General features: G+C 39.3%; 2 protein-coding genes across 5 annotated transcripts in view; one reads left to right on the forward strand and one right to left on the reverse strand.

The window, feature by feature from the left end:
* LOC121921591 (TBC1 domain family member 15-like) overlaps positions 1 to 10,663 on the reverse strand; it is a 722,109-nt gene that overhangs the window by 596,513 nt on the left and 114,933 nt on the right. The gene's annotated exons all lie outside the window — the stretch shown is intronic.
* Positions 1 to 10,663, forward strand: part of CBX5 (chromobox 5) — a 55,038-nt gene that overhangs the window by 25,009 nt on the left and 19,366 nt on the right. For all 4 annotated transcript variants that reach the window (XM_042449898.1, XM_042449896.1, XM_042449897.1 and 1 more), the window contains 2 exons: positions 5,599 to 5,776; positions 7,868 to 8,051. In XM_042449898.1, coding sequence (XP_042305832.1) covers positions 5,640 to 5,776; positions 7,868 to 8,051 — 321 coding nt within the window. In that variant the 5' untranslated portion in view covers positions 5,599 to 5,639. The remainder of the gene's footprint in view (positions 1 to 5,598; positions 5,777 to 7,867; positions 8,052 to 10,663) is intronic.

The following is a 10,663-nucleotide window of genomic DNA, read 5'->3' on the forward strand; positions in this document are numbered from 1 at the left end:
AAATTACCATATTGAAATCAAATCTGATGTGCGTTGGAAGAGGGGTAGTCTTATACAGCGAGTATATCCCAAACTCTATATTTTAACTGGAAAAGTTGGGGGTCGTCTTATACACCCAGTTGTCTTATACACCGGAAAATACGGTACATTATTAGTAAGAATCAGTTCAGTGGGTTGTATCTGGCTATTTCTGTCCATTAGTGGAATGGACACTACCAGCAAAATGGATTCTCCTTCTGTTTATAATTCCTATAACACCCTCAAAGTCCTCTAGGTTGGGATACTTTATAGATATTAAGTGGAGGATGGGAAATGCCCTGTTCCACCCATGTTATGTTGAATACTGTTTAGTCATCATTGGTTCTGCTCTGTAGCCTAAGGTAGCAAGGGGAACAGAAAAATCTATCACCTGTTCCTGAGTATTCATTGACCGGAATGCTCCAATTAAGATTTACAAGTCAAATAAAATCATATAATCAAAATGCAAATGGTTATTTTCCAATATTCTTTTCTCAGAATGTTTAATAGATTTGGGATGATTTTCTCTGAGATATGATACTTGACTTCTTTTAGCTTTTCAAAATAACACAGATTAACACAACCTGTTGTTAACATTGGTGTAAAGAACCAGCAGGATTGCAAACATTGTTGGCAGTTTGGTTGGTCTGTCAGATGAAGCATCCAACCCTTCTTTTTCTTTTGCTTCCCTGTAGCTTTAGTACCTCCAAAGCAAAAGGGTGAATAAAGTGCATAATTACTGTACATCCTTTGGGCAAGGAGAATCCTGTAGGTATTGGACAACTTTCCTTAACAGACGGAAAACTAAAATGCAAAAGCTGTTTTTGCATATTTTCTTCACTTTTTATCTCCATATGATTTTTCTCTTTATGTATAATACCAGTTTACATAACTTGTATAATTTAAAAAAATAATGCCCATAGTTGAAGTTGGGGACTGTACTTGTCCAGGACCATGGCCTCCCTAAAAGGATACAACTCTTTGTTTGGAAGTCAGGCTAGCCAGTTGCTCTGTTGCTTCATGGGATTGACCTTACTAGGTGGGCACTTCTAGGTCAAGAATGTGTTCTAATAACCGGTTCAGTATGTTAGTTGAGTGACCCCAGATGACACAAGTAAGGAAATTCCAATTCAGAAATGGGAGCCTGCTTGAACTTGGAATTTCCTTGGTTTCCATTTGAACAAGCAACCTTGTTGTTGCATATTAATTTAAAATTTTAAAAATACGCATTTTCCAGGGGGGCTAGTAATGTCTCTCTAGTTTTGGGAAATTATTAACAACTCCTATTTATAAGTTCTTACACTTTGTTTCATGCAAGGCTGTAACACGTCCCTTCTTGTCTGCATGTGGAATGAGTAATTAATTGTGATTGTGGTGTGTGGTCCACAGTGACAAAGGTTTGCAGTAAGGTTGGGGCTGGGGGCTTTCTTTAAGTAAAAGTTAAATGGCATTTCTGTATCAGATAGTGCTAGACCACACAGTGTTTATGGACTAATCATCTACTAAATTCAAACTTGTTAAAACTGGGAGCTGTGTAATTTATAAGAGCACAAAGCAACTATAACTACGGTACTCTCCCCTCCTCCTTCGGTCTTGTAACTCAAATGGTGTAATTGATTTCTCTTCCACAGACACATTCTTTTTTTGGGGTGGGGTGGGGGGGAGGTGTATTAAACTTCAGTCAGAGCTGAGACCTCATAAGCCCATATTTCAAGCCACAGTGAATTTTTATAGCCCAGTTATAAATCCCTGGAAAATATGCCTTTTTATAACTAGCTGTGACAGAACTTGTAACTACTGATCCATGAATACCAGCATGGCCACAGTCCAGTTTATTGTAGCTGGAACACTGAAGCTCTAGCCTGTTGAATCAGTCAATTTCAATTTTAAGTTATTTCATCTCTGCTTCTCAATCAAGCTTTTTGTTATTTGTGCTGGGCTCCCTTTGAAATTTAACTACTTAAAAAATCATAATGTACACCACAATATCCAATTGAAGAAGGAATATTCTAAAAACAGCATATATATACACAACTCTTCTTTTGAGAGTCATCTTAAATTTAAAGAGGGATGATGCCCATTTAAGATAATGTGACTAGAAGTAGGACAGCATTTGAACAAGTAGTTCAAATAGACTCAACATTAAAGATCTCCCTTTTTTGTTTTTCTTTCATCTCTTCTCCCTACTCTATAAAAATTATGCCATTATTATTTAAACAGTTTATGTTCATTTTCTCGGTGTGCATATTTACACTCATCCCTCCACATTCACTGGGGTTAGGGGCACAGGACCCCAGTGAATGTGGAAAAACCGCAAATAACAATAACACTATGGCGGGTTACAGACCGCCGAAAAGCGGCGCCCTGTACCCACCCCTTTCCCTGGTGTATCAGGGCCTCAGCGGCTAGAGCGGCAGCTGCTGAGGCCCCGATCCGCCGCTTTCCGGGAAGCAGCAAAAGGCCCCTTCCCCGCAGCCTGGAAAGGGGTGTCCTTGGGGCTTCAAGCCCCAAGGACACCCCACGGTGGCGGGGAGGAGGAGAAAGGGGCCGCTTGGCCCCTTTCTCCTCCGCGTCGCTGGCACAGCCGTCTGAAGGCTGCGCCCAGCAACGCAAAGCCAAGAAGGACCTCCGAAACGGAGCTCCTTCTTGCGCTGTGTAAAGGGCGCTCTAAGCGCCCTCGTGCGGCGCAATGGCGTCACGTCCGCGCCACCTCGTTTGGAGGCAGTGCGTTCGTGGCGCCATCATGGCGGCCCCCATGTAGATGGGGCGCCGCCATCTTGTGCGTCCTCAGGACGTGTTAGGCTTGGGGGCGTCAAGAAGTGATGCCCCTTTTTAAAACTAGGACGTCCTGAGGACGTCCCTTATGGCCGTTTGTAATGCGCCAAAGTGTTTACCTGAGAGGACACCTCTCGTAATCTCCAGGTCCTCCAGTACAACTCTGTGGTCAACATCTGCCAGACATTGACCATAGAATAGTGCTGGAGGAGCTACAAATGTCCAGTGGAGTGTTCTCTCTAGGAATCTCTAAGTCCTTCTGTGAGACTTTTGGTTAAAGTTGACCACAGAGTTGTGCTGGAGGACCTCGATATTCCTAGAGAGAACATATTAAAAAAATCAGAGAATAATCAAAGCCCCAGAAATCAAAGCTAAAAATGTGGAGGGATGAGTGTATATTTTTTGCAGATGATCATCAGATCAAAATTAAGTATTATACATGCTAGATTTCCTTGAGAAATAATGTTTAATGTTTAGGGGGCTCTTGGTTAAATCAAGTGTTGTACTGGTGTTGTGGTGCCAACACAGGATAACTAACTTCACCAGTGCCATCTGAAAACCAGCTCTAGAGGGTATTTTAGCCTTCCAGAACAGGTTCTGAACATATTGGAGGGCTGCCATGTGGAGGAGAGATAATACCTCTCCCGACTCCACTTATGGAGACACTTCTGTTAGTGGCTGTCCACCATTGGATTTAGGCCATAAGCTCCAAGGGGTTGTACAGTAGAGGACAGAACAAAACTTGGTGTAATTTGTTTTCCTTAGCATCCATTTCTTCCCCCATTATACTTGTAGTCCACAGTTAACCTTATAACACAGTTGCCTTCATTGCTAGTCCTGGCCATCTTCATCATTACCACTCTACTAGGTGTTAAACTTTCTGAACTTTGTAATTTTCTCTTAGGTACTAATGTGTGAAAAGGGGAAAAATTACCGGTATACACCAATTGTCTTTACATTCATGCCTCTTTTTAGTTCCTATATTATAGGAAATATCTGAAGTGGCAAAGTCTTTAAGTAGCAACTTTTATGAATTCCTACTTGATCTCTTAGGGGCTGTACATACAGCCGGTGGGGGTGGGATGCCGCCCCTTTCCTAGCCAGATCAGGGTTGTGGCAACCTCACACCATGACCCCGATCTGGCCTTTCAAAGGCGCAGAAAGTTCAGCATTGTGCAGTTTGGTCAGATTTTCAAAAAGGACCCATTTTTCTGTACACCTATTAAAGGGCCAGGGGCCTGTTTTTTTTTACGTTTTGGCAACCTTAGTGTTGGGTCCAGTGCTGAATCTTGATTCAAATCTCATCTTCCCATGTACATACTACATGGTCTTGGCCTTCTTCCTAGTCTCACATGTCATACTGGAAAAGACCAAGAGCAGTCTTGGAGGACTGTCATAAAAATGGAAGTGGCATCATTTTACTTGTTCAAATTTCTCTATGTCTTAATGCAAAATAGAAGCAATAGCTTTCAGCTGCCTTTTAGAAGTGACTTCCTTTTGCAAGAGGTGATGAGTATATTTGCAAATGATACAAATGAGCATTGGAGTTTAGAAGCTCAGGCCCACCAATTAGAAGATACATATTGTAATAAGGAGCCAGACAATTCTTAAACTCTAGTAAGATCTGCAGTGCTATGTGCTGGTATTTCAAAATTTATAAAATAATATTTTCTTATTCTTCAGTTCTCTCTAAAGTAAGGTAAATATTGCCTCTTGTTACTGCTGAGCATCACAGTCAGTTTGTGGGGGACAGTGCTTGGCACTTAGAAGCAGCACCATAGATATTTCATTCATGTATATAGACTTGACCTTAGTGCAAGTGTACCTCACTTAACAAAGTGGATGTGTTCCTGGGCATGACTTTTTAAACAGAAAATTTGGTACCAGAGGCAGGAATAACATGGAAAGAAGAGGGATGGCAAACTAACCATAGATACATGTAGATTGAAACAAGCAGGTCAAGAAAGCCTTGGCTAAGTAAACAAAAGCATTTTGAAACTTCTAGAAACTACTGAAAGCCTTCATCTTAAATGTACCTGGGGATGACTTTTTTCTTTCACTAGCCTCCACTTGTGATTTCCATTCTGGTGGCTGAATATCTAGATCTGTGGTTTTTTAAAACATATGGCTGGTTGCTAGTGGGGCAAGCTTGTCTGTTTCCTCCTCCATTCTACTATGGTTTGCTGTTCATACAGGCTAAGCTAGGAAATCTAAGATTTTGTTGCTGTTTATCTTGCCTATATTGTAGGCAGTCAAACAGCTACAGTAGGTTTGGCTATAATAGAAAGACCATTCTTTCCCGACTCAGGCTTTATTGCATTTCTTAATATAAACATTATGCTACAACCTGACACGAAAAATCTGTTTCTCAACTTTCTCCAGCTGTCCTTCATCACCCTCCCATTGCTGATGTTTCTAAACAGCTTCAAGCTAGACAGATGATGAATGAAAGGACAGGGGTAAAAAGATTTTGTAAAAAGAAGCTTCTTTGTTAAACTTTGTCAATTGAAGTATGTGTGTGTGTTGCATTATGGAGTATTACATTTGTATCCAGCACCTTTCAAAATTACTCTGTTTGAACCTGAAAGAAAAGGCCAATATATGTGTATCACATGCCTCCTTATTTATTGTCATTGTTGGTCTCTTCTGCTTCTAGATCTATCATATAGGCTCTCAGTGTTAGTAAGCAGACAATGAGATCTTTGAGCTGTGTATCATTCTGGTGGGCAATGGCAGTGTATGATTTCTGGAAACAAACCTGGTTTTCAGTGACCCACCAATTAACATTTCACTTCCGATTTGCAGGAATTGGGTAGCCTTGGTGCATTAGGTGCAACTTCTGCGCTATGGGAAAGAGAAACAAGAGGACAGCAGATAGTTCGTCCTCTGAAGATGAGGAGGAATATGTTGTGGAGAAGGTTCTAGACAGGCGTGTTGTGAAGGGTCAAGTGGAGTATCTTCTCAAGTGGAAAGGATTCTCTGAGTAAGTCCAACTTTCCTTCTGACATGGGCTTTGAACTTTCTTAGTAGCAGTGCTCCAGGCAGTGCTTCAAATTTGACTTCCATTGCCCTCATTCAAGCTTTCTTTTTTTAAAAGAGCCTTCATGGGTGGGAGCTTGCTTTCCTCACTCCAGACAAGAGTGGCGTGCATCCATTTAAATGAGTGGGTCACGAGGTGAGGGCCTGAGGCCATAAAGCATCTTTTGGAAATCCTGGCATCTGCGTTCCCTCTCTCACTTCACAGAGTTGGTAGTTCCACTTGAGTTATTCACCAGCACTATCGTCTAAATAGTCTTCCTTCTCATTTTGGCTTTTCTGATTTTTTGTGGGGGAAGGACAATTTGATCAAATACTCTGATGGCCCTTCTATGGATTGCTCTTAAGCAGCTGCTTAGAAAAAGGAATGCTAACCACATTCCTTTTATGTACATACAGGGCTGGGTTAAATCTGAAACTATATAAGCACAGAATTTGGGTACTGGATGTGAAACTAAGCATCCTGAACATCTCTGGTTTCACTTAAAACAACAGCAAAAATCTTCTAGCCCTTAATGCTTAATTTTCCTTAAACATGAAAGTTATGATGAAATCTTCAAAGCCAAAATGGGCCACACAGAATTGGCAGGGATCAAGCAACAGAACTTCAAATTTGATGGGGGATTTTCATTTTGTTTATTATTTTGACCAGATTATGCACAGCCCTCTTTACTTGGCCCAATCCAGAATAGTTAATTTCAAGTAATTTTTGCAAACTTAGTTCTCTCTCTCTCTCTCTCTCTCTCTATCTATCTTTCTATATGTGTGTAGATATGTATATCAATATATGTATGTATGTGTCCTGGATATTTGACCCCAGTATCTGGCAGACTGCTTGACAATTCCATAAAGTAAGCCCTGATTTTGTATCTATAAGAATCAGCATTGAAGCTAGTGTTTAAATGGATGCACACTACCTCATTTCAGGAAAGGGAATACTAAGCAGGCACTGTGGCCTTGTCTCAGCGTGCAGCATTTGAGGGGGCAAGCCTGCAAACCTTCATAAGCTTTCTGCACTCCTTTGAGTTTGCAGCAATTTAATTAAAAGGGTTTCATGTCCCCCTAATAATCTCAAGCCTTGGTCTATTGGAAACTATGATGATCTTTATATTTTTAAAGGGTGGCATGTTCTTGCTTTTCTTTTCAGTACTCATATACATTTGTACAACTTGTGATCCCATATACAGAACACAAACTAACCAAATTGTTCTGCAAATATTCCTCCCATCTCATTCTCTCTCTCCCTCCCTCTCCCCACTCTCCTTCTTAGTTTTCTTCATCATCCCATGCCTGAAAAGAGTTCACTGAAACTCAAAGCAAACTCATTGCATTTTGACGTTCAGATTGACCCAAATGAAGATTGTGTTATAATGTTTCTGTTTTGTAGTATTCATATGTCAGGCACTGTTCTTGGGGCAGTTTGTGTTAAAGACTAAAGCACCATTTCAGGAATAGGTCTTCTGTGTTTTTATCATTCATCCAACATTGAAGTGCAAGATGTCACCCTAAACCTAAATAACTGTGTGATGATAATGCCTTTACAACCCATTCCTGTGAATACTGTTTAAAGTTCTTTTTGGGAAAATCATTTTTAAGAATATATAATCCTTTATTTAGAGGTTAGCCTCTAAAATAGGATTAAAAACATGTTTCAAGTGCGAAAATATTAGAAATTGATTTTTAAGAGCAAGACCAATGTAAAAAGGTGGCATGAGGAAATAACAAATTTCTTAAGCAACTTTATAAGATGTTTAGATATTCTGTGTTCTTAGAATTTCTTCTACCATGGACATCACTACCCATAATTTGTCATTGAACTGTGTTCACTCAGATTTTTTTTTTTAAAAAAATTGCTGATAATAAAGGGTAATGAAAACCAATCACTCTGTCTTGGTGTTAAGTAGGAACCTGGAGCATATCTGTGTACACTTCTCTGCTGATGCCTGTGATGTTAGATGTTAGATATTCAACTTGTCTTCTGTTTCTTATTCCCACCCCCCCCACCCCCCATTGTTACCCTTTTTTAAAATTGTGTCAGGGAGCACAATACTTGGGAACCTGAGAAGAACCTTGACTGCCCTGAACTGATTTCTGAGTTTATGAAAAAATATAAAAAAATGAAGGAAGGTGAAAGCAAGCCACGGGAGAAATCAGAGGGTGCCAAGAGGAAGTCCAGTCTTGCCAACAATACTGAGGACATCAAAGCCAAAAAAAAGAGAGAGGTGAGCTTCCTGTCTTTCTATTTACCAATCCCCAAGATCTTTCTTGACCCCCCACAATTAGCTCTTTTCTGCTAAGAAAAAGTGTGAATATATGCTAGTGGCACATGTTTCTTAGCTTTCACAGTGCTTGGACAAAGGTTTTAAAATAATGGACACTGAGAACATGTTGGCTGTGCTTCATTTGTTCCCACTTTCATTCTTTTCTCAGTAAAAACTATCCTGTAAAACAAGACAAGCTAATTGCCACCATTCATTGTAAAGAAAAGATTCAGTAAAATAATTGTCCTTTAAACTATAATAAAATTAACAATCAAACCAGAAGCATCTTGGAATTATCTTAAGCAGATTAGGATCTGAAGAAATATAATTTACTTTTTGAAAGCTTGACTGAAGCAGGATTCCTTTTCAAGCTTTCTTGTGCCAATAAACAAGCTCATACCAAAATACCTTCTTAGATATATGAACTTCTATTATATTGTGTTTGTGTTTGGTCCAGTTTGCTGTTACGTTTTTGTTTGTAAGAGGTGAATGACAAGAGGTGAGTTTAAGATTCCTCTGCTAAAAATCAATTGTCCATGGAGCTTTCACTCCTGGTGCTAATATTCAGAGACATAGCCATGTTAGAGTTTTTGTTTTGTTTTTAGTGTAACAGGAAGAATAAATAAGGGGAAAGAGTCCAGTGACTAACTATTCACATCCTCAGATGCAATGAGGTATAGTATTCAAAGTCCCATTATAAATCTATGGTTACATACATGTGGGAGTGGGATAAAAGTGAAATGGGTTACAAATGACAACAGTTGTCACATCGGTTATAAATCTTCAAACACCTGATTTAACATAAACATTCTAGCATTTGTAGGTTCTGGTTAATTGTTGACAGTTGTGGAAAGCAATATATTTTCCTTTCAAGCAAATTAGTTCAGTGGAAGGCAAAGTCTTTTCTTGCTTTACTTTGGACAGAGGTGATACATGCAACTGTAGCAAAAAAACAGCCTGTTAATGTATCTACTGTGTTAAGAAGTCATCATATCTTTGCTGATGGATTGAAATTGGTGAATGTCTCCCAAATTCCCTTTCCATTCTTCCTTTGTAATCCCTTTGTTCCATACCAGTCACTTTGAAATCTGTGAGGAAAGGTGCTGGGGGGGTTGTTCTCTAGCACATGCCCTGTGGAAATGTTACAAAGTTCTGTCCAAGGATGCAGTGAGAGAGGACTCATTTCAGACAGACAAAGAGAGGCCTGCCATACTTCTGTTCAAGAGACATTACTCCATGTTTCAAAACCTCCATCTACTTTTACCCAAGCAAGTTAGGCCATAGGAAATGGATCTGTGGAGTAAATCCATGTGATTCACATAGAAAAGGCATGTGGCCTCAGCACAATTAAGCTTGTTTTTACTCTGTATTTTGAAAAGATCACAATTCTGTTAACTGTGTAAACGATGCCCATATAATCCCCCGATGGCTTTTACTAATGATAGAGTGGGTGTCAAAAAGATATGGAAGGCACTAAAATGCTATTCCCGAAATTTGTTCTGCTTCTGAGATTTTATGAGGAATTGTACATCCTGTATTTCATCCTGTATTTGCAATCTTAACAACCAGAAGCTTAAATAAAACCAAGATTCTCAGGATACTGATTTCTGTCCCCTCTCCCACTTTGTGATCATAGATTGACAAAATACATATGCTTTTGCATATGATGCTGAAAGGCACCCTTCTTGCTGACTACATTCTATGTATTAGAAGTATTGTGAAGGTCGAATGTATCACCTTGGTTAAAAGCTTAATAGCATTTCTCTCCTTTTATTTTAAAATTTGCCATATTCTCTAGCCAATGCATGAGGAGACATGAGAACATGGGTTATTAAAACACATCTTTATAGGGGAATGTGAACATATGAAATTCTGTATAAATTAGGATCTGTTGAGTGACATTTTATGTCTTGCCTTTCCCTTCCTAGAGGAGAAAAATCTCCTGCAGTTCTATGTGTTCGTTATTTTTTTATAACCTTATTTGAAGAAATGCCCTGCCCTTTACAGCTGTGTCTGTACAAAATTATGGCTAAGTCACTGGAGATTCAAACCTGCACTGCTACGGTTGGCCCTTAATGAAATCATAAGGGGTAATAAGGTTGTATATTTCATATCCAGCAGGTTATCCTTAGTGCGTTTGGATTACAGTTTTATAACCCATTATGTATTCTCCTTAAAGTTTGGGAAGTAAAACTGTCCACTGTGAAAATGAGTGGCTTGGTTCCTTCTAAAGCATCCTATCTCTTTGGGTGTTTTAACTTGCTGTGATTCCTCCTTGGACACGGTGCTTCACCTTTTTCGGGGCTTGTGTGTAAGAACTGGGTGCAAAAAATACTTAACTGTTTTCAATGGTAACCGTGGTTTAAGATTTAATAGTGCTTATGGTTTAAAGCACAGAATCAAGTGACAGTTTAGTCTTTGGAGGCGACTATTTCAGCAAGTCAGAAAGATGAAATAGCTACTGGAAACAGCAAGGTTCTCACCCATGACTGGAAATAATAATAATAATAATAATAATAATAAAATAATAATAATAATAATAATAATAATAATAATAATAATAATAATAATAA

This window comes from Sceloporus undulatus, chromosome 2, assembly GCF_019175285.1.
Source record: "Sceloporus undulatus isolate JIND9_A2432 ecotype Alabama chromosome 2, SceUnd_v1.1, whole genome shotgun sequence".
NCBI lineage: Eukaryota > Metazoa > Chordata > Lepidosauria > Squamata > Phrynosomatidae > Sceloporus > Sceloporus undulatus.